The sequence below is a fragment of the Danio rerio genome, chromosome 19, assembly GCF_049306965.1.
Source record: "Danio rerio strain Tuebingen ecotype United States chromosome 19, GRCz12tu, whole genome shotgun sequence".
In the NCBI taxonomy this organism is placed as follows: Eukaryota; Metazoa; Chordata; class Actinopteri; order Cypriniformes; family Danionidae; genus Danio; species Danio rerio.
This window is the reverse complement of record NC_133194.1, coordinates 339,706-365,000: the sequence shown is the minus strand read 5'-3', so window position 1 is coordinate 365,000 and position 25,295 is coordinate 339,706. Positions and strand designations below refer to the sequence as shown.

General features: G+C 39.6%; 2 protein-coding genes across 2 annotated transcripts; one reads left to right on the top strand and one right to left on the bottom strand.

Moving 5' to 3' along the window:
- The first annotated feature begins 419 nt into the window (after positions 1 to 419).
- zbtb22a (zinc finger and BTB domain containing 22a) lies at positions 420 to 12,337 on the top strand. Its single transcript, XM_009293916.5, has 4 exons — positions 420 to 473; positions 5,736 to 5,943; positions 7,862 to 8,498; positions 8,611 to 12,337. Exons 2-4 carry the CDS (start codon positions 5,737 to 5,739, stop codon positions 9,240 to 9,242), a joined length of 1,476 nt encoding a protein of 491 aa, XP_009292191.2. The 5' UTR covers positions 420 to 473; position 5,736; the 3' UTR covers positions 9,243 to 12,337.
- A 3,973-nt stretch (positions 12,338 to 16,310) lies between these two features.
- tmem65 (transmembrane protein 65) lies at positions 16,311 to 24,631 on the bottom strand. The gene is given in 7 exon segments (NM_001128812.1): positions 16,311 to 16,460; positions 16,782 to 16,887; positions 17,226 to 17,268; positions 17,441 to 17,495; positions 18,489 to 18,556; positions 18,654 to 18,698; positions 24,386 to 24,631. Coding segments are annotated over 7 exon segments (639 nt in total). The 5' UTR covers positions 24,606 to 24,631; the 3' UTR covers positions 16,311 to 16,358.
- Positions 24,632 to 25,295: the final 664 nt, after the last annotated feature.

The window sequence follows — 25,295 nt, the reverse complement described above, 5'->3', positions numbered from 1 at the left end:
AGCACAGCTCATGAATATTAATAATACACGCACACGCATCGCGCAAAAGCGTCTTGCGTCATGGCCTAATTAATATTCATGAGCTCGACCTTCTTTGCAGCGGGATTGGCTAACAGTATCAGGCACACACTGTCCTACACACGCTGTACAGATGAACCTGCAGCATATTTTACATTAAAATGCATTAAACACACACACACACACACACGTGCCGTTTATTCAGCCGTTACGTATTAGAGTCTAGTTTTAATTATTACTACACTCAAAAAACAAAACATTTATACAAAGATGACGGCAGATCACTAATATATTAATAATAATAATATTACTCCATATATCTGTCGATCTGTAGAAAACACATTTAAAAAACACAAATACGTAATGTTCGTTATTTAGTTCCTAACAGGGCGTGTCTTCCGGAAGGGGGCGTGTCTGTCTCGCTGTTCCGCAGAGCTCCATCACGGTGAACGCAGGTGAGATTATAAATATGTTGATATTTGGTTTCATATCGCGGATGTGTAGTTGATCATGTGTAAATGAGCGCAGTATCCGCGCAGTGCAGTGTGTGTGTTGCGCGCGGATGGCGGAGCGGCGCTCGAGCGGAGCTGTGTCGCATGTTCCTGTAAACACACATCATAATCATCACATCTGCGGGACTCATGATGATCAATACGCTGTATTATTGATGATAGCGCGATGGATCAGCATGTTTGGGTGTCATGTGGAGGGAGTGATCGTGTGTGGTGTGGCTGTGTGGTGTTCTGACGCTCTCTGCTACCTCTGGTTGTGCTAATGGAGGCTCTGCATCTGTCATGTTCAGGGCTCGAGCATCATATCAGCCTTGATGTCCGCCAGAAGTGAACTATAAGCTGAAATAAGGGTGTACAGACAGGGCCAGCACATCGTGTCACCTTCAGATGTGATGAGCTACAGCTCTAATAAACAGCTTCATTTTAAAACTCATTTAAATATTGAAGGTGGCGGTTCTGCTGCTCATCTGAAGCTGACATGATGCGCTACGCCTGCTCTATAAGTTGCCAGATTGAGCATTAGGATGAGGCTGGTTTAATATTCACACATTCAGACTGACTAATGTAATGTGCATGGTCCACAGTCTCTAATGTTGTTCTGAAGTCATAAATACCTGCCATTTCAAACCCAATATTCAGAGTAGCATGGTGCACAATACAAACTATAGCATGCTGTGGGAATACACACACTCACATGACTGTTGAGGAGGTTTTCTCTGGAAGTGTTTATAAAAACGTGTACTTTTACTTGAGTTCATCTTTAGTGCTGTATCGGTATCCAATCAAACTGCATCATACGGAACAACCTCAAGATTATGGCTGGCCTTTAACTCGATTACGATTAATCAACGATTATTTTATTTATTTGTGTTTTTTGTCATAGTTTACAGACAAATGTTAAATTTTACAATAATTGAAGGAAACACACACTGATTATTTATTGAAGATCAACATCGAACAGCTAAAATGAAAACACACGACTACAGTAATTGATCTGTCGTGGTGATTCTGCAGTTGCTATGGTAACACAACGACTACAGTAATTGATCTGTCGTGGTGATTCTGCAGTTGCTATGGTAACACAACAACTACAGTAGTTGATCTGTTGTGGTGATTCTACTGTTGCTATGGTAACAACAACTACAGTAATTGATCTGTTGTGGTGATTCTACAGTTGCCATGGTAATAACAACTACAGTAATTGATCTGTTTTGGTGATTCCACAGTTGCTATGGTAACACAACAACTACAGTAATTGATCTGTTGTGGTGATTCTGCAGTTGCTATGGTAACACAACAACTACAGTAGTTGATCTGTTGTGGTGATTCTACTGTTGCTATGGTAACACAACTACAGTAATTGATCTGTTGTGGTGATTCTACAGTTGCCATGGTAACAACAACTACAGTAGTTGATCTGTTGTGGTGATTCTACTGTTGCTATGGTAACAACAACTACAGTAATTGATCTGTTGTGGTGATTCTACAGTTGCCATGGTAACAACAACTACAGTAATTCTGTCTTGTGCTAGGTTGGGGTGAATGTCTTTGACAGAGATCATCATTTCCATTTGAACATAATCCTTTGTTTGTTTGTTTCATTGCTGAGCTACAAAAAAAAACCCTGGAATGAAATGCTTTAATTAGGCTGGCTTGTGTAGCAAGCCAGACTACTGTTATCCTATTAAACTTATTATTATTATTATTATTATTTATATTATTATTCTTCTTCTGAGACTAAAAATTAAACTCTATCTCCACCTAGACCTTTCAAGCTATGACCATCAAACTCGGGTCAGACCTCCGAACTATTCTGACTCGAGTTGCTATATCCTTTCCGACTGATCCGACTTTCGGTTTCCCGAAAAACGTCCCGGGACCGTCGGAAAAATCCCATAGACGTAACATTGGATCAAACTTTGTGACCTCATAACTCCGCATCAGAATGTCACACAGACTTCTAACTGGGCTCATTTAACTTAGACTATCAAACTGCCAATGACTGATCACCTTTAAACTTTCTGGCCACGCCCTAGCAACCACTTTTGGACCCTAGAAACTGTCCCATAGACTTCCATTGCAAAAGACTCTCATTGACTTTACATGGGATCAAACTTTGTGAGCTCATAACTCTGCATCAGACTGTCCTACAGACTAATGGCTGAGCTTATTTAACTCAGTCTAGCCAGCAGCCAATCACCGATGGCCTTTTAACTTTCTAGCCACACCCTAACAACCAGATACTGCACCCTAGCAACTGTCCCATAGACTGCAATTAAAGAGGTTCAGACTGATATTGTCATGCTGCAGTGTGATAGAGACATGGGGGTTGTTTTTAACTGTTCATACTGGCAAGAAGCTTTGATACATCATCAGTCTAAGCTGTCAATCAACTCCATAGCAACAAAACAGACTAACCTAGCAACGATATAACAGCAGCTATATCTCAGCATCAGAACATGGTAGAGAGGCGGGGGTTGGCTTGTTTGACTTATGCTCGCACTCTATCTATCTATCTATCTATCTATCTATCTATCTATCTATCTATCTATCTATCTATCTATCTATCTATCTATCTCTAACTATCTATCTATCTATCTATCTATCTATCTATCTATCTATCTATCTATCTATCTATCTATCTCTAACTATCTATCTATCTATCTATCTCTAACTATCTATCTATCTATCTCTAACTATCTATCTATCTATCTATCTATCTATCTATCTATCTATCTATCTATCTATCTATCTATCTATCTATCTATCTATCTATCTATCTATCTATCTATCTATCTATCTATCTGTGTATCTACCTATCTACCTCTATCTATCTATCTATCTATCTATCTATCTATCTATCTATCTATCTATCTATCTATCTATCTATCTATCTATCTATCTCTAACTATCTATCTATCTATCTATCTATCTATCTATCTATCTATCTATCTATCTATCTATCTATCTATCTATCTATCTATCTATCTATCTATCTACCTCTATCCATCCATCATGCTAACAACATGCTAATTCATGCTAGAATCATGCTAGTTACATGCTAATTCATGCAAGAATCATGCTAGTCACATGCTAATTCATGCTAGAATCATGCCAGTCACATGCTAATTCATACTAGAATCATGCTAACAACATGCTAATTCATGCTAGAATCATGCTAGTCACATGCTAATTCATGCTAGAATCATGCTAACAACATGCTAATTCATGCTAGAATCATGCTAGTAACATGGTAATTCATGTTAGAATCATGCTAACAACATGCTAATTTGTGCTAGAATCATGCTAGTAGCATGCTAATTCATCTTAGAATCATGCTAACAACATGCTAATTCATGCTAGAATCATGCTAGTAACATGCTAATTCATCCTAGAATCATGCTAACAACATGCTAATTCATGCTAAAATCATGCTAGTCACATGCTAATTCATGCTAGAATCATGCTAGTCAAATGCTAATTCATGCTAGAATCGTGCTAACAACATGCTAATTCATGCTAGAATCATGCTAGTAACATGCTAATTCATGCTAGAATCATGCTAGTAACATACTAATTCATGCTAGAATCATGCTAACAACATGATAATTCATGCTAGAATCATGCTAGTAACATGCTAATTCATGCTAGAATCGTGCTAGTAACATGCTAATTCATGCTAGAATCATGCTAGTAACATGCTAATTCATGCTAGAATCAAGCTAACAACATGCTAATTCATGCTAGAATCATGCTAGTAACATACTAATTCATGCTAGAATCATGCTAACAACATGATAATTCATGCTAGAATCATGCTAGTAACATGCTAATTCATGCTAGAATCATGCTAACAACATGCTAATTCATGCTAGAATCGTGCTAATTCATGCTAAAATCATGCTAGTAACATGCTAATTCATGTTAAAATCATGCTAGGTACATGCTAATTCATGCTAGAATCATGCTAGTAACATGCTAATTCATGCTAGAATCGTGCTAGTAACATGCTAATTCCTACTAGAATCATGCTAGTAACATGCTAATTCATGCTAGAATCATGCTAACAACATGCTAATTCATGCTAGAATCATGCTAGTAACATGCTAATTCATGCTAGAATCGTGCTAACAACATGCTAAATCATGCTAGAATCATGCTAACAACATGCTAAATCATGCTAAAATCATGCTAACAACATGCTAATTCATGCTACAATCATGCTAACAACATGCTAATTCATGCTAGAATCATGCTAACATTATGCTAATTCATGCTAGAATCATGCTAACAACATCTATCTATCTATCTATCTATCTATCTATCTATCTATCTATCTATCTATCTATCTATCTATCTATCTATCTATCTATCTATCTATCTATCATACTTTTTAAAACTGTTTAAATAAACTATTACCGTCAGGCTTTCACAAGCCAGCCTCAAAGTTTGTTCTCAAACTTTAAGAATCTAGTTAAATGTTGTAAATGAATCAGACTTTTAAAATGTAAAAAATGTCTCTTGACAAAAAGCAATGCATAGGACCTCAGCGAGTCTAGTGTTTCAGCACTGAACTCCACTGTGGTGTAAATGAGATCCTGATTTTGCTGGAATAAGTTCGTTGTAAAATGTTTTAAATGAGACTGCATTAGTTAATATGGTTTAAAGCAATGTTTTCATGTTATTTTTTAATATTAGTGAATAAATGAGGAAATTACCCATGCAAATGTAATGTTCTACGATGTGATGTATTGGGTTTGGTCTATATTTGGCCCACATCCCTCAATCAGGTCTGGTGTTTGGCCCTTTATAAGAAAAAGGTTTGGGCAGCCCAGATCTAGGGGATATAGAAGTGTGATGCCCACTGAATGATGACTGAAATCTGCACATGGCCATACACAATCACTGAATGCACTACAGAGAACACACACACACACACACACACACACACACACACACACACACACAGCATGTAAATGCATCAGCCTTTCACAGCGCAATGCTCTTGAGTATTTTAGGAGGGCTACTCTTACTCATACTTTACATATGTGCAACAGACACATGTTTGGGTGGGCTTAGTAATGTTATTTTAGCGGAGTGTGATTATCAGTCCTCTTTCCACCACTGTCTGACTATAAACTCAACTTTACCTCAGATTCTGCAGCCGGTGAGATCAGCAGGTCTCTGTGTGTTCTGTGCCCGCAGGATGGAGCAGATGTTCGGCCGCTCCAGCGCTCCGCCTGGCCCGGTTCTGCAGGTGTGTTTCCCAAGCGCCCGCGCCTCCGTGCTGGAGAACCTGAACCGGCAGCGGGAGGAGGGCCAGCTGTGCGACCTGTCCATCCAGGTGCAGGGACAGGTGTTCCGGGCACACCGCTGTGTCCTGGCCGCCTCCTCACCTTACTTCCATGACCAGGTGATTCTCCACTCATCTGCATATTCACAAGCACGCTCATCTGCATATTAATGACCCAAGTTTGATTGACAGCCAAAGATGCTACGGTGCCTGCTTCTACAAATGACTACTGTGGTTTAATTTAGATATTAAAATACTTCTTAAAGGGATAGTTTACTCCATGAACACAAAAGAAGATATTTAGAAAAATGTTGGACACCTGCAACCATTTGACTGTCATAGAATTTGTTTTTCCTACTGTGGAAGTCGGTGTGTATAATACAATATATACAACATCTTACTTAAAAATATAAACTTGTAAAGCTTTTGAACTACTCGTGGGTCATTAAATAGTGAGTAAATTACATTTTTTGGGTGAACTACACCTTTAAAATTGGTCATTAAAAAAAAGTATTAACAACCCACATGAAAAAATAATATATAGTAAACGCCAGTGTTTTGACCCATACTATAGTAAAGCACTTGATTCAATCCATTGTGATGATTCTACAGTTACTATGGTAACAACAACTATAGTAACTAAAACTGTTGTGATTCTGCAGTTGCCATGGTAACACCGCAACTATAGTATTTAATCTGTTGTAGTGATTCTACAGTTGCTATGGTAACACAACAACTATAGTATTTAATCTGTTGTTGTGATTCTACAGTTGCTATGGTAACACAACAACTATAGTATTTAATCTGTTGTTGTGATTCTACAGTTGCTATGGTAACACAACTATAGTATTTAATCTGTTGTTGTGATTCTACAGTTGCTATGGTAACACAACAACTATAGTAATTAATCTGCTGTGGTGATTCTAGTTACTATGGTAACAGTCAATACTGTACTATAGGGTATATTATACTACAATACACCGCGGTTTACTGCAGTAAAAACTAAAGTATACTACAGTATCTATTAAAGTCCATCAGTTCACTGCAGTTACTCTACAGTATATCAGAGCATTCATTACCAAAGAGTTGTAGATATTTTAATATATACAGTATAATACACTTTACTATAGTGCGTTTCAAAAGTACTATACGTTTATGCGGGAGTTTTTGCGGCTGCACAAATATGTTAATGAGGCACACAATGAAGCAGTTTGATTGGTTGTCTGTTGCTGAACAGCTCGCAGTGCACAGAGTGGGAAATAAAGAGGAAATACAATGCTAACGTTTGTTATTTACAAACTGATCTTATGAGGGAATGTAGCATGACTATCCACCCTCACTGCGTGATTAAGCTCATCGTGTAAAAACAGAAGCGCAGCAGGTGTTTGATTAAATGTTAAGTTAAAAACTGCATGAGTGTATGAATAACTATATTATATCTAACTCAGAAATGTGCTGTAAAACATAGTAAGCGTGGCATACTAGTGCAGTGGAGCTGCGCAATATATGGAAAACTCATCGTTATCGCAATAATAGTCAATGCAACAGTCATATCGCAGAAATGTGTGATGAATTATATTGTGTTTTCCAGATTTAATCAATAAGAGACGGCCATACTATCTTTAACCCCGCCCCCACAGATGATGTTCTGCCATTGGCTAGTTGAGTCGAGAGAGGAAAATTACAACAACCAATCATAGTTTTCCAAAAAATATCTACTACCTGTTCGTTTTAGTATAATCATTAAAATATTAACATATATTAAGATGTTAAAAACAGCTGCTTGATGTTGCAAATTGATATATTGTCTCATAGTCATGAACGCACTTGTTTGTAGAGCGAGTAGTTTGACCGTTTTCAGCTGTATATTATTCATATTAATTTCTTCAACAGGCGATTGAATCGAAAGTTCTAAAACACGCGCACTTCCGCATTGCAGAATAAACTCAATAGCATGCATTACCAGAGTAAAAGCAAAGTAGAAGCATCGTAGCTTGATCTGGATTAGTTCTTGACACTGCGGTTCTGCTGTTGGCAGGTTCTGCTTAAGAACGTCACCACAGTGTCTCTGCCCTCCGTCATGGACCCTCTGGCCTTCGAGAGTGTTTTAAACTCTGCATACACCGGCCAGCTCAGCATAGTGCGTGACGACATCATCAACTATGTCACTGTGGCCAGCTTCCTGCAGATGTGGCACATCGTAGACAAGTGCACGGATATCCTCAAGAGGTCGCGACCCCTAGCGCAGATCAGCCCCGGCGGCGCCACCTCGTCTAGTCACCAGTCGCCCAGTAGCTCAGACTGCTGCTTCGCCGATCCAGAGGACGCAACGACCGAACAAACTCTGGAGAAAAGACCACACAGCGCACTGCCACCGCTGGCCACATGGAGGCGTCCTCAGCAGAACCGGTGGAGTCGAAGCACCCTGACGTTCCCCCTGCGGCCGGATTCCGAATGCGGCTCAAATGCAGCAGGCGTTCATGGATGCAGCGCTGCGCCTCTGCCGTCACTCGTCAGCCCGCCAGAGTTAGATTTCGCCGCGAGGCACCGAATAAGAGTTCGCCTACGCGGAGCAAAAGAAGAGGAGGAGCAGCGGAGGATGGAGGCGGATGAAGGAGTGGGAGAACCCTCGCAGGAGGACAGAGTGAGGGTGAAGAATGAGGAGCACCAGGCCGGTGAGTGGAGCTTCTTCATCACTGCCGTTTAGCTGCCGTCCACCGGGGAAACATGGCCGGCGCAGCACTGAGGTGTTTCTGACTGTTGTTGTCTGCTCTTGTGTTCTCTCAGGAGTCGCCGAGCCGGACGGCAGCCTCAGAGAAAGCGAGAGCAGGGAGTCGCTGCAGGAGACAGATGGACTGTGGCAGAGCGTCACCGAATGGCCGCTAGATGACAAAGTGCTGGACGAGGACGACAAAACGGATCTCTCCTTCGAGACCTATGATGAAATTGAGAAGGCAACGGGGCAGATTTCACAGCGCCCCCTGCTGCCGTCCGAGCTGTCCTGGGTCTCGCAGTCGTCCTCGTCCTCCCCGTGCTCTCCTCTCTCTGCAACGCCTAAAGTCCACTTCTGTCACTGCGGCAAAGCGTACACGCTGAAGAGCATGCGCGACCGCCACGTCAAAATGCAGCATCTGAACCTGCGACCGTTCAGCTGCCCCGTCTGCTCCAAGAGCTTCAAGATGAAGCACCACCTGACTAAACACGTCAAGACACACGGAGGCCTGCGGCCGTACGAGTGCAGCGTCTGCGGAAAGAAGATCGTCTGGAGGGACAGTTTCCTCAAGCATCAGGCACGCTGCCAGCGGACGCCCGAGACCAGTGCAGAGTCTGGTGGCCAGCAGGAGGATGCAGACGGAGCCGGACAAGTGAAGGTGGAGCAGGACGACTATTCGTTACAGGAAGAGGAAATGCACTCTTAAAAGTAAAGGTTCCACGGGCTTATAAAGCACTGACAGAACAGGGTGTCTGATCTTGCTTTTAATAGGGGGGCAGTGACTTTTTGGGCACTTAAATCCGGCTCACGCTGTGCAGTTTTTAACAATCCTAAACGATAGATCTAAAATCTTCTGAATCTGCCTGAACTCCTTCAGAGGGAAAATCTGATGGCAACGACCATCAAGAGGCTGTAGGTGAACATGTCAAGCCAATGATCAGAGAGCACAGATCTTAGCCTAGAATTACAGCAAGCTTTCAGGATTTGCCTAATTTGTACAACCAAATCATGTCTGAAATTGCACACCGTGAGCAGAACTTAAGCTAATCAAGGGGGACCCTAGATAGAAAAATCACCTTCTAGTAGAGTAGTGTTTAACGGGATCCACCATGACTGTTCTGCAGAGTTTGCTCGAACCAGCTTAAAGAGCAGAGGTGCCAAACCCAGACCTGAAGGGTTGATGTCCTGGAGACTTTAGCTCCAACTACCATCAACACACCTGCCGGGAAGATTCCAGTTTGGTCTTGTTCAAGGGTGCCCAAACTCAGTGCTGGAGGGCCGCTGTCCCCATAGTTTATCTAAAACTTTCCTCAACACACCTCTCTGGAGGTTTCTAGTGTTCCCAGTAACTGCTTGATTAGCTGGTTCAGGAGTTTCTTAGTGGGGTTGGAGGTAAACTCTGCAGGACACGGGCCCCCCAGAACTGAATTTGGGTACCCCAGCTCTAGAAACACCTCTCTGGAGATTCCAGTATAGACTAGCTCAGGGGTGTCAAACTCAATTCCTGGAGGGCCGAAGCCCTGCACAGTTTAGTTCCAACCCTGCTCCAACACACTTACCTGTAGGTTTCAAACAAGCCTGAAGGACTCAATTAGTTTGATCAGGTGTATTTAATCAGGGTTGGTACTAAACTGTGCAGAGCTGCGGCCCTCCAGGAACTGAGTTTGACACCTGTGGTCTAGCTCAAGGGGTTCCAAATTGTCCTGGAAATGCCACGGTCCTGCATCTAACCTAAACACATCTATCTGAAAGCTTCAAGTATGACTATTAAGATCTTAATTAGCTGGTTCAAGTGTGTCTAGTTGGGGTTGGAGGTAAACTCTGCAGGAGACGGCCCGTCAGAACAAAGTGTGGCCAACCCAGCATTAATACCATGGTCTACTTCAAACAGAAAAGCAGAATGTCTTGAATTGACCTCATTCCAACAAAATCTGGCCAAAACGAAGTTCAGTTTGAGTCTGGGGGAGTTCATTTTGGCTCCTAAAACTATAGAGCTCCCATTGGTCTGTGATGATTACACAGTTAGTGGTTGTAAACTTCTTTGACTTGCGATTAATTTGTATCTCATATCTACAGAGGTCAGACAGCAGAACAAAATCAAACACAGCAAGCTTGAACACACTGGAGGGTGGAGTAGCAGAGCTGGTGCGGATATATCTGCACCTGTACGATCTCTCGCAGGAGAGATTTAAAGACTCACACACTGGCATTTAAATAGATTTGTCTGAAGTATACCAGGACCCTTTAGTGAATCTGAAGCCCTCGTCTTGCTGTGTTTAATTAGGGTGAGAGCTAATCTCTCCAGGTCACAGTGGTTTTCCAGGAACAAGTTTGAACAACTCTGCCATAGAAGAACCTTTATTGGTTGGCCAAACAATCAACCTGATAAAAGAACCACATTTAGGGTGTGGTCAGATTAGTGAATTTCTGCATGTAACATCAGGTTCCTTGTCTTTTGTCAGTATTAGAAGCACTTTTAAACCTGTGTGGCGATCGTGGTTTACCAGCTGGAACATGATGGAAATCTGTGCAGGGAGTTTTGCACCATCAACTCGTGCACACCGAGGATTATGGCATGTTTGGCAGATCGTGACTTAACTGATGCTGATGTGTGCGTGCACACTGATGCGCAAGACAAACGTAAAGTGACATTTAATATGTAAATATGTTTCTGCCTCATTTTTATTATAAGTTTGATGCGCTGCGTTAAAAACTGGTGGACCAATGAGATTGCTGCTTTTGTCGTGCATTGAGCTGTTGAAGGTACAGTATAAAAACACTTGGTGGCGTTTAAGCAAAAAACACTCTAGCCGAGCTGATTAAAGAGGATTTACATCATGTCATTTTCTTTCATGATGTTTTATCACTTACTTTTACCGCTTTAACATTTTACCGCCAACTTTAGTGCACGTGTTTGTGTGCTGTAGTTGAGGAGGATAAACAGAAGAGGAAAAATGTATGCTATAAATACGCAAGGAGAAGTTCTGAGAGTGACGACTTCTGCGCAGCAAGCGAGTGTCTGAACAGTAAAGTTGCGCAGCGCCACCTTGTGTACTGGAGTATTTCTGTTTTTCATTAACAGTGGAAACTGATTTGGCAAAAAAATGTCTAGAAAAGTACTGGCGATAAGCAAGAGAGATCCACATCCTGGTGTGCACGAGGCTTGACACAAAACCCGAAATTAACCAGAGATAATAAACCAGAAAGTATTTCTACACTTCAAATAACAAGCCACGTCTACTTATTCTGTCATGTACATGATCTTTCTCCATCAGGGCCTTCAGTCGGATATTTTTAAAATCTAACAGGTCATTCAGTTAATGTGTTTTTCTATTTAAATTAACAAAAAGAAGAATTCTAGTCACGTGAGATGCAGCCAAATATGTAAATAATCAATCAAAAAACGTGTGTTTTTCTCCTCCGGATCTGAAAGATTCTTCAACAATGCCAATAGAGAACCTTTATTTTTAAGAATGTAGATATATCAGCGGAGATCAGTGTTCATTTGTCCACTAATGATCCACATATGTAGCAGTACTGAAAATATTCTGGAAGCACTCGTTAAAAAAGAAAACCGAGATGTTCTGTGTGCGTTCCAGAGGTGTTTAGCTGATCGATGTGTTTATTTATGCACACAAACATGCAAAGTTTGGTTAACCCGCCTTAACTCGCCCATTAGCATCTGTTGTGTTTGATTTGTCCGTCAGAGTTCAGAATTAGAGACTGAACACACCTAGACTGTATATAATCATAATAATGCAGTGTTTTTATACTGTCAATAAAGGCGTTTTATTAAGATCATCTGCAGTGTGTGTGTGTGTGTGTGTGTGTGTGTGTGTTGCATTCATAATAGGTAATACTTTACTGCAGTAACAAACAATGAGAAATGCATAGGTTGCAGTGTTTATTACTCTGTGTTAATTAAAAATACAGCTGTTTGTTGTTAGTTCATGTTGTCATTATACTAAAGTGTCACCTATAATTAATTTAAACAGCACTCAATATAAAGAGAACCTGCTGCCAATAACCGAAACCAAATCAATGTGAGTTACAAATAAAACAAAAGGCAACCAGAATAACATTTAGAGCTTCATGTTCACCAAATAAACGTACATTCAGAACATTTACACAGTTAAACCATACTCAGAGTCATGTGCTTGAAGAGTTTTCACTTCTGTGGAGTGACAAATGATGGTATAAAAAGTACAAATATTCCATGTAGTTTCACAAAAATAATTTGCAAAATACTGTAAAATATTTCCAGCTGCAGTAGACCACCAGAGACGGCTGTGCAAGAATTATATACACGAATATTTGAATGCATAGTGTCTAATAATGATATGCTAAATAAGTACTGCATTTCTTGGGCGTATTTGTTTATATATATATGTATATATATTCCCCATAAGTTAGCTAATCATTACACAACAAACATAAAGATGAACCCAGAGGTATTTCTGTCAGATATCAGCAAATCAGCATGAGAGATGATCATCTGTATATGAATATATATTAACATTAATAAACAGCCAACTCGTCTTTTACAAGCTCTGATGTTTCCAATTAGATCTTGTTTTTAATTTAGTTGTGATTAAATGTTTGATTATGTTGTTGTTGCTTTATTCGAATGTCTTGATTTATTTTTAATTGTACTGATTTATTGATTGATTTATTATTAATTTGAGTACTTTTACTGAATGTAAATTAGTAATGTTGTCTGATATCGCAAATAAAAAACAAAAAGCTTAAGACGATTCAGCCAGCTGCAAAGATTTCTCATTGTATTTATTTTAATAAATTGTTATATTACGTTAAATTTATTCAAATGAGAAATTTGAGCAATTAGCTAAAATTAAAAAAGACATTTTTTTAGTTTATTTACTTTTAATTATGTGACAAACGCAAAATAAAACAAAATTCTGGGATCTTGCTGAAACAAAAATAAGCGTTTTATTCTTGCTTTAGTACTTTAAATAAACAAAACATTGGCAAGATATTAAACGGAAATAGGTTATAGTTTAGTGTTTAGTTTTTGTTAATGAGAAATGCAGGAAACATTTTTAATAACAACAATATTAATACACAAATTTATTAGCAAAAACTGTTTCTACGTATTTTCATAAATCATGTTTTTGTTGTGCATTGAAGAGTATATTTGCAAAAAATAAATATGATTTATGAAAATGTATAAAATGTCATTTTTGTCCAATATTTTCTTGAAATACTAATATTGTTTTTTTAATAAACGTCATTTTATTTTTACTTAATATATTTGAATAAAGTGAACTCAAATGATGAACTTAAAACAACTTAGTGCTTAAAAACAACGTGAAATGCTGTCAATAGTTGAAATAAATTCATTTTAGTTATCGTAAAGTTTTAGTTCAATCAATACTTCAACTAAATATAAATAAATACTACTTCCATGTCAAGTAAAATAAGTGTGAGCTATTAATATTTATATACAACTCCATCATCCAATACGACTGTCAGAAAACAATCAATCGGAGCTAACGCTATGGCATTTGTTCTGCTTGTGTTCGACACATTTCTGCAGCCGTACCTCCGTCTACACCTGCAGGTTTATCAGGACAGGTGCATCATGGGAGATGGTGTCCATCCACACATGGAGAAAGAGACCGCTTGTTCTGTTCACAATATAACTACAGCCATTCCAGTTACAGTCCAACATTACTGACACTAAAAACAGCTCAAAGATGTTAGCATGTTCGTTAAGTTGAGCAGATGATATGAAAATAATACTTCATAACCTTCACTAAGTCTACAGAAAAACATGCTGCTCGAACTAAAGAGCAAGAATCAATATAAATACAAGAGAGATCAAACTATAAAGTCAAAAAGGGGCCCGTTCACATCAATAATGAGCACTACAATGCTGACTACATGTGCGTGTACACTAGCGGATGCGCATTATTAAGATTTTACAGATGCTCACTTCATGCGTTCATTCTTTCATTTACACTTGACCACATAAATGCGTCTCTGTTAAATGGACATAATTCATTCAAATCCTGCATATTACGCAAATTTAGGTAACATCGATTAGCTTCATTTGATGTTTCCATTTTCTCTCAACCACATAAATGCGTCTCCGCTAAACCAATATTGCGCAGAATCTTCAAATCGCACATATTATGCAAATTTCACTAGGTTACGTCGATTAACGTTTTCTATTTACACTTGACCACATAAATGTATCTCTGTTAAACCGATATCACATATTCAAATTGCGTGCTATATGCGAATTTAACTAGGATACATCGGTTGACGCCAATTAACGTTTTCATATGGAAATTTAACCAGGCAACGTTATTTACGTCATTTGATGTTTCCATTTACCGCATAAATGCATCTCCACTAAATCGGTAAAGTGCAGGATCATCAAATCGCAACTTAAATGCAAATTTAACTAGGTTACGTCACTTAACGTCGATTAACTTTCCATTTACACTCAACCACATAAACGCGTCCCCGCAAAACCAATACAGTGTCTAATTGTCAAATCTCATGTAATATGCTAATTTAACCAGGTTATGTCGATTAACGTTTCCATTTACACTTGACCACTTAAATCCTTCTTCATTAAACCGATATAGAGCAGGATCTTCAAATCGCGTGCTATATGCGTATTTAATCATGTTACGTGAATTATGTTTCAGTTCATGCTTGACCACATAAATGTGTCTCTACTCTTTAAGAGACTCATGTGTCTTTATTGAGTCTCAGCTAAACCGATATAGTAAGAAATCTTCTAATCCTGCCCTATACGCAAATTTAATTAGGTTATGTCGATTATCCTCAAATAATGTGTCCATTTACACTCAACCACAAATATATCTCCACTAAAGCAACATAGTGCCGGATCTTCAAATCCTTCAATATGCTAATTTAACTAGGTTACGTCGATTAACGTTTCCGTTTACAACTGACCACATAAATCCTTTTTTGTTAAACCGATATAGCGAAGGATCTTCAAATCGCATGCTATATGCATATTTACCTATGTTACGTCAATTAACATTTCCATATACACTTGACCTGATAAACATGACTCCGCTAAACCAATATCTTCAAATCTCACGTAATATGCTAATTCAACTAGGTTTTGTCAATTAAGGTTTCCCTTTACACTTGACCATGTAAATATGCGTCTCTGCTAAACTGATATTGTGCAGGATCTTCAAATCGCATGCTATATGCAAATTTTACTAGGTAACATTGATTAACGTTGATCAACGTTTTCATTTACACATGACCACATAAATGCGTCTCCGCTAAACGAATATATCGGCAGATCTTCAAATCTCACGTAATATGCTAATTTAAGGTTACGCCAATTTACGTTTCCATGTATACTTGACCACATAATCCATCAGATAGCTATTCGATCAGAAATAAACGCACAAAGTGACCAGCTGTAAACAGCCTAAAGATGTTCCGTCTTTTTAAATGTTAATCGCCGATTCTGATTGGCTGTCAGTGCTTTTATCATTCATCAGCTGAAAAAATTAAATGTCAATCCTCAGCATTATAAAAACGTTATCATTTTCAGTGTGATCGGGCCGTTAAAATAGTGTTTATAAGAGGAACGTAAAGCAAACTCATGCGCATAACACATCTACTCTTCATCGCTAGATTAAACGTTTAACTACTCGCTAAGGTTTTTTGCTACTCTCTACTGTTTAATGTTATTTTTTCGTTGTGATGCGGTTTACCGTGTGCACGTTTGTTCTTTTGCATGATTTTCTTCAGACGCTTTGGCAAAACAAATGCAGTTTCTGTCATGCCTGTGAAAAGCAGGTCAGTTTGAGTCTTTCTTGGGTTTCTTGTCTTCCTCATCGCTTAAGAAGAGCAGCGGGAACATTCCCAGAATACACCCGATGGCCACGCCGATGGCTTTACCCTGCGCACACACACACACACACACACACATTTAAATCAATATAGTCGATAAAGTGATTATTAATTTTTTTATGACATCAGTATATTATTTGCATTCTACAAGAATTAAAATGCACCAAATTTTACATTTAATATTTAATAAATGACATTTTCAAATTTTAATAAATATTTTTCTGAAACCAATGACAGCTAAAATAATTGAATATTAATTTAAATAAACATAAGACTGATATGACGACATTTCATATTTAAATCAGTAATCATTTACTTGCTGACAAGACAATATCAAATAAATGATCATTTAAACTCCAGAGACTCTCACCATGTGTGAGGAGACTCTGGTCTGCCACATGTCCACCTGTCTGGGGCTCAAATCAGGAATCTGCATCCCTAAACGCACCGCCAGAGCCTCCACATAACCTGCTAAACTGCACACACACACAGACGAGGTTAAACACACACAAAAAAAACACATGCACGCTCAAACACACACAAATACACACACATGCACATATATACAACTTCACTCACTCAGATGTGCACACACGCACACACACACACACCCACACACACGCTTTCACTTGCACAGATACACTCAAAGCACACAGACAAATACAAACACACAGCACTCAAAACTGCACACACACTCAAAGCACTCAGACATGAACACACACATTTATTTGCTTGCACACACACACTGAAAGCACTTAATCACACTCAAACACACACAGAGCAGTCAAACACACACAGTATTAGAGTTGTTTACCCGAGTCCAGCCAGATCTGACACCAGATTCCCCAGAGCCGCAGCTGAAACAGCACAAACACTGAAATCAGCGTGATCTACTGGGTGCGTGTGCGTGTGTGTGTGTGTGTGTGTGTGTGTGTGTGTGTGTGTGTGTGAGAGTGAGAGAGAAAGTGTCTGCATGAGAGTGAGAGTGCAAATGTATGTGAGAGTGAGTGTGTGTGTGTTTCCCAGTACCTGCCATAGTGGATATTCCTAGTGTCAATCCGATAGACAGTTCAATCTGAGTGCCCTTAAAAAACAGCACAACACACATCATCAGAAGAGAAACACAATAAGACAAAAGACCAACTGTAGAAGCTCATGTGAGAGAGGGAGCGTGCTGTACACTAGTGTACCCCCAGTAGTGTTCTAGTGTGTGTATATCAGTGTTCACCAAGTAGTGTTCCAGTGTAATATATCAGTGTTCTCTCAGTAGAATTACAATGTAGTATACCAGTATACCACTCAGTAGTACTTTCAGTGTAGTATAGTGTTCTAGTGTGTTTTCTCAGTAGTGTTCTAGTGTGGTATATCAGTGTTCACTTAGTAATAGTTTCAGTGTAGTATAGTGTTCTAGTGTTTTCTTAGTAGTGTTCTAGTGTGGTATATCCATGTTCTCTCAGTAGTGTTCTAGTGTGTTCTCTCAGTAGTGTTCAAGTGTGTTCTCTCAGTAGTGTTCTAGTGTGTTCTCTCAGTAGTGTTCAAGTGTGTTCTCTCAGTAGTGTTCTAGTGTGTTCTCTCAGTAGTGTTCAAGTGTGTTCTCTCAGTAGTGTTCTAGTGTGTTCTCTCAGTAGTGTTCAAGTGTGTTCTCTCAGTAGTGTTCTAGTGTGTTCTCTCAGTAGTGTTCAAGTGTGTTCTCTCAGTAGTGTTCTAGTGTGTTCTCTCAGTAGTGTTCTAGTGTGTTCTCTCAGTAGTGTTCTAGTGTGTTCTCTCAGTAGTGTTCTAGTGTGTTCTCTCAGTAGTGTTCTAGTGTGTTCTCTCAGTAGTGTTCTAGTGTGTTCTCTCAGTAGTGTTCAAGTGTGTTCTCTCAGTAGTGTTCTAGTGTGTTCTCTCAGTAGTGTTCTAGTGTGTTCTCTCAGTAGTGTTCTAGTGTGTTCTCTCAGTAGTGTTCTAGTGTGTGTAGTGTTCTAGTGTGTTCTCTCAGTAGTGTTCTAGTGTGTTCTCTCAGTAGTGTTCTAGAGTGTTCTCTCAGTAGTGTTCTAGTGTGTTCTCTCAGTAGTGTTCTAGTGTGGATGTGACGTACAGCGGCGATCATGATGGCGTTGTCCAGGAAGCCGAAGCCGATGAAGGGAATGGCGTTGTGCAGGAGAACTGCAGACAGAGAAACACACACACACATTGACCTCAGATATAATCATGATGATCATGATGATGATGATGATGATGATGATAGGAGAGATGAACTCACTGTATCTGAGCTGAGCAGCCGTCAGCCGAGACGCTTCACCAGAGTCTGAAACACACACACACACACACACACACACACACACACATACACTTCGTCACTCGAGAACACTACAGCAGAAATCATTTTCGCTCACCCGCTGGAGAAATAAACAACATATAATCATGTCAACACATAAAACACAGATTTTAAATGATGCGGTGAATACTGATTCTTCATGTGAGCTTGAAGTATGCTTATGCTCTCAAACTGTGCTCGAGTTGCTGAACAGGCCTCATCTCTGAATCCACAACACTGAAGCAGACTAGACCAGATTCACTAGCCTTCACTGAGTAATTCTACACCACAGAATACAGTGCTCACTACAGTCCACAGTACACCTCAGACTATAGTGCCCACTACAGATTTTAATACACACTACACTGTACAAACTACACCATGGCCTATAATGTACACTATATGTATACTACACTACACTACACTGCATTAATGTACACTACAGATTACAAACCGGACTACACACTATACTATAGGTTACATTAAATACAATAGTCCAAACTACAGTACACTGCACTACAAACTAAACGATAGAACACACTACACTACAGTGCACACTAGAGAGAGCTGTATCAGAGATGAGAAGTGGACAGAGCCCTGATCACGTCTATAGTGAACACACACACACACACACACACACACACACACACACACACACACACACACACACACACACACACACACACACACACACACACACACACACACACACACACACACACACAATCCAGAATATCCAGTTTGAGTGACAGACAGAAGATCTGAATCATTATATTCTGGAGTGAGTGGAAACACACTAGTGGACGAGAGAAGGTCAGATGCACACACAAACACAAACACATACACATATATATACTCATGGAAACACCCATGCACACACGCATATTTATATATACCCTTGCACACACACATATATGTGTACACCCTACACACACACTTGGAGAAATGCACACACAGCATACTTGTGAAAGTAATCACATGACTTGCATCACCACAAGCACCATAGCAACAGCAGCTTCACGAACACACAAACATAAACACTGCAGGACACACAACCAGCACATGAGGAGGAAACCTGAGCGTGTGTGTGAGTGTGTGTGTGTGTGTGTGTGTCAAAGGCATCCCACTTTGGGTCTGCATCAAATTACATTTACAAAAAAAGTGCTTTAAAATACACAAGAATATGAACTATAATATCAGCTTAATATTTGACATAACTCATGCGAACACAGCGAGACTCTGCGAGTGAATTCTTTCCTAATCTGCAAAACTCTCATTAGAGCTTTAATTAAACACTAAATATCACGTCAGTGTACTCTTGTTTTCCTCTGCCCTGTTCAGATGAGCTTCAGCTCAGGGATTTGATCAGGTCTGTGTGTTTTCTCCTGAATCTGCAGTTTCTCAGAGGTCACACCAGTCACATGACATCATCAACCAGCGCCTGAGGAACATCAGCTGATGCTCATCATCACTCAACATACACACACACACACACATGCAGTGGTGGATTAATATATGAAGAGTTCAGATGCAAAAACTTCTGTATTTTTATCCTAACATTAGTATTTTTCTCAGGCTACTATGTGTAAGTGGAGTAATTTTCTTTTTATTTCAATAATATTAGTTAGTTTCGTTATTTTTAATGCAAATTAGTGAACATAAATATAGCAGTCTCAAAAAAAATTATTTTAGAAGAAAACTTCATATGGCACTAAGAGGATTTTGCATCTGAACTCTTCATGCTGTTATAACAGAATGTGAAAGATGAATTCAGCCAAAATGTGCATTTATAAATAATCAGTTTATCATCTGGTAAATCAGGTCACACAAATCCACCATGAGCATTATTATTCAAATATAGTCATTTATTCATTTTCCTTCAGCTTAGTGACTTATTTATCAGGGGTCACCACAGCGGAATGAACCACCAACTATCCCAACAGATGTTTTACACAGCAGATGCCCTTCCAGCTGCAACCCAGTACTGGGAAACACCCACACACTCATAAACTACGCCCAGTTTAGTTGATCAGTTCCCCTATAGCGCATGTGTTTGGACTGTGGGGGAAACCGGAGCACCCGGAGGAAACCCACACCAACACGGGGAGAACATGCAAACTCCACACAGAAACACCAACTGACCCAGCCGAGACTCAAACCAGAGACCTTCTTGCTGTGAGGCGACAGTGCAACACAACTGAGCCACGGTTTATTTAAAAAACGTTATTAATATTGTGTGCAGGATGAGACAGGAACAGTGTCCGTGTTCTCCATGATTTATCTCAGCAAGCTGAATATTTCTATTCTCTCTTCTCCGCTGACCTTTACATGCTGAAGGACAGAGTCCAAACATGTTCAAGCTGAACTCTGACACGGCTCCACACTGAGCACAGTATAATCATCAGCAGTACTGTCTGTCTACTGCTTTTACACTACAGCTCTGCTAAACGCTGGATTCTGATTGGCTGATGGTCATTCTCAGCAGAGCTGCAGGATTCTGGCTAAAATGAGAATGGAGATTGTTTTGCTTAAATAAAGATGTAAAATAAAGGTTAATATGAGTTGGATATTATTATTGTTTTTCTCAAACACATGGTAAAACAACAATAATAATAATATGTGCAGGTCTACTGGTTTCTTTAAATAATTCTATTCTACTTATACTATTCTGATGTTGAATTGTGTTTGAGGTATGCTTGCAGTCATTGAGAACATTATTAGATCCTTTAATTCACTGCTAAAGTCAACATTATATAGGCTAGAGTGGTTATACTGACAGTGTAAACATTTATTCTCATGCACAGCTGTGTGTTCGCTATGAAAGAAAATCAATATCAGATGTTTGTCGCAGTCATAACTCTATAATGCTATAAGATCATTTAAATGATCTGCACACTTTTGGTTTCATTTTTATTGCTAAGTGCTGTTCATACATCACACGCGGCTCTCAAACTCACACAAACTCAAGATTATTGACATCTGTATTACCTGTTACTCACAACATATGCAGGTTCTGTTCACTAAAGTAATGTGTGCGCGTCTATCATTAGACTCTCTGTGATAGCAGCTCACGTCACGTGATTTCCCAAACACAGCATTATATTAAGACAGAAATGACACTTATAGGTGAATTATACCTTATAAATACAGTATGTGACACTTTTACATCATTTGGAGGTGTCCAAGTCGCTGAGCAATGTATGTAAAACACTGAAAAGACTCGTGCGGCCGCCTTTGCTTCTCTCCTGAACTTGAAAATATGATTGGCAGAATTGTAGAAATGCTGGATTAAGATCGTCTAGGGGGTCGAATCGAGATCGCCATCTTTTTTGGATTAATTGTGGATTAATTCTCAGGTGTTTGGTTATAGTCAGGCACAGCTAAAGTAGTTCCGGCAGGTTTACAGTGCATTACAGATCCATATCACTCCGCTGAATGATTAGAGATATTTCACAGCTACAACAGACAAACACCACATCAGAACACAACACAGCAGAATGCTTTGGGTGATTTGATAATCAAGTGTAAAATACATTATCCTCATTTCAGAAATAAAATGAATCATTATTAAGGTTACAAACAGTACAATTTCTCATGCTGGAGTGTTTTTAAAATCCTCAAAAACACACGCAGATGATCAACTATAATCCAGACTCAACACTGCAGATCCTGTGATGTGACTGTGATATCCATCCAGCAGGGTTCATACACATTTTTACTACTAAAATTCCATGAATTTTCCAAAACTTTGTGGGTTTTTCTGTTTTTCCAAAACTTTTCCAGGCCTGGAAAATGCCATGTCAAAGCTCCAGTATGAACCCTGAACCATATATTGTGCAGCCCCAGAGCACACCTTTAGCCAAACTCAGCACTGACACCACATACACATGTACTGCTGGCATCAGATGGTGAATGGTTAAGCCAGCGGGTGGTTATCTGGTCAACAAGTCTGGTTAAGTTTGGGTTAGGACACCTCAGGCTGCTGTGAGATACTGAACTCTCACTGTGCTCATACACACTCAGGGTTTAAAGTTGGTTTAAAATCACACATTCTGACTTTCTCCTTCAAAACACAAGTATTCTATATAGAGAAATCACATTAGCAGACAACGATTATTAAAATACACCACTGATCAGTCAAACGTTAAAGGTCCCATGAACGTAAAATAAAATGTTTGGATGTTAGGATCTCTATAATCTAGTGTCTACACAACAGACAAAATTCTCATGTAGCAGATATAAACCTGATATAAACATCTACAGTTTACAGTTTGTCTCTTCCACCTAAATGGATCAAGCTTTTTTTTCGGGTCTCCTCATACATCAAATCTTCTGACCAATCAAATGCTCTCTAGTAGCCTTTCATGCCTCATCCCTTCTTCTGATTGGCTTTTCATTTGGTGTGCTTGATCTCAACCATTCTCGCTAAGAGCTGTGATAAAAAGGGGAGGGGCCTTCATATTTTGGTTGAGATTACGTCAGACATTGAATGAAAAAATGCAGGAACATTTCACGGGAGCTTTAATGTCCGTTGGATCAAAGACTATAGAATACACAAGACAGGTCATTTACTGAATGAGTACAAGTGTAACTGTCAATATGGCGAGTGAAGCCCCGCCCTCTAGTACAGGAGCCAATCAGCAATCACTATATGGCAAATAAAGCCCGCCTTCTAGTACAGGAGCCAATCAGCGATCGCAATAGAGTGAAAATTCTCTGGGGGAGGGGCTTGGACCAGACGTGAGTTTCTGTAGATTTTGTATGATACGAACATTTAGAAATGAAACTAGAGAGACAGTTGTTGTTTAACTCGTAAAATGAAAGGTAATCGTAAGCTTGGCTAGTAGTTTTGGATATGATTCAAACCATTCAAACAGAATGCGCAAGCAATCCTTGCCGAGAGGCATTTCAAAAATGGCCGCCAAGTGAAATGACTTGCCTTAGAGGGACTTTGATGCTTTTCGCTGTTGAAAAAAGGGGAGGGGCTATTATATTTATATTTCAGTTGAGATTATGTCAAACAGTAACTAAAAATTGCAAAAACACTTCGCGGGAACTTTAAAGTCCGGATGCTGCAACTGTTTGTTTTTATTTTTGTATTGAAGCACAGTTTGACAAATAGAATATTGAATAAGACAACAGTGGGCGTGGTTTGTTTTTTGTACTGCAAGCTGATTGGATGTAATAAAGCAGGCCTTTTATTTAGAAATATGGGGAAAAGGGTTAAGAGCTATTCCAACCTAACAGACTCCTCCTCCTCTTCACCATTTCTGATTGTTGACAGTTTAAGGGGCGTGGTTAAGTATGTTAACCACGCCCAATACAGAGGTATTCTGAGAATTTAACATAAAACAAACAGAAGAGCATGTTCAGACTTCAATTAAAGATTAGAAGGGCAAACTATTTTGTTTTTCTTAATGACCTGCACAGATGAGTTGTTGGCAGTGTGAGCTAACAGAATCCATAATGGTTAGTTTTGATTTCATGTGGACTTTAAATAGTGCTAAAGCTGTTTTAAAGTCATACTTGCGTGCTAATTCACATCATCCCAATATTCAGAGTAACGTTAGCATGGTGAACAATATGGGTAGCGTGTCACAAGTCGTCACTTTGTTATATAATCCTAACTTTACATCACTTCAGGGCTTTACCATAGTAATCTATGCCCGTTAATTTACCTTCCGTCTTGGACTCGAAGGTCTGCAGCTCCTTCAGGAGGCGGCTCCGGGTCTCCGGGCTCAGGCTGTACACGAACTCCCGCGTCTGGTTCGGTAACTCCAGCTGTTCGGGTTTAATTTTCCGCCGGTGAGTCCCGAGCAAACATCTGTGCAGGTGACCGGGAACCGGAGCGGACGGCGGGCGAGCCGCGAGCGCGCGCAGCAACACCGAGCGGATCATCAGAGCGCGAGAAACACACACGAGCAGAGAAAAACACCGACTATTCTAACGTTAGATCATGATCACAGACACTCCCGTCATTCACACACACACACCGGCCTCACCGAGCGACCCAACCCGCGCCTCACAACACCGTTACCGTCACACACTCACACCAGACGCGCCTCAGCAAACCGCGTCCATTTGCCGTTACTATTTACAGTAAAACACGCGGCCGTTATGCGCTTATTCCAGCGTTATTATGATTCATTTATATGACTGACTGACTGACTTTCCACGGGCTCCTCTGACGCTCAAGATCGCGCTGCTGTTGCATGATGGGAAGTGTAGTTCCGAGAGACGGAAGCGCTATGGGAAATGTAGTTTAGTCTTGCTGATGAGCAGAAAAACAACACCTAAAGGTCAAAGTTGAAGCTCAGATTCACCTTCTCTAGTTTCCTATGATGAAATGAGCGCGGATATACAACAAATCAACTGAAGATTATATTAAACATATATTTTAAACAGAAAACGATATATTTATTACGACTAAATATCATAGACTAAAATAATATAGGTAACTATTAATGCACAATACAACATTTTCACAACATATTCTGTCTTAAATTGTACTTTAGTTCAAAAAGTGGGATAAAACTGTTACTAATTTGGAGAAATGAACCATTAAAATAAAATACACAAAGATTAATA

Excerpts from the sequence above, each read along its gene's own strand:
- zbtb22a (XM_009293916.5), top strand. The coding sequence starts at position 5,737 with ATGGAGCAGATGTTCGGCCGCTCCAGCGCTCCGCCTGGCCCGGTTCTG. Across the intron at positions 5,944-7,861 it reads CACCTTACTTCCATGACCAG|GTTCTGCTTAAGAACGTCAC; the intron begins GTGATTCTCCAC and ends TGCTGTTGGCAG. Across the intron at positions 8,499-8,610 it reads GAATGAGGAGCACCAGGCCG|GAGTCGCCGAGCCGGACGGC; the intron begins GTGAGTGGAGCT and ends GTGTTCTCTCAG.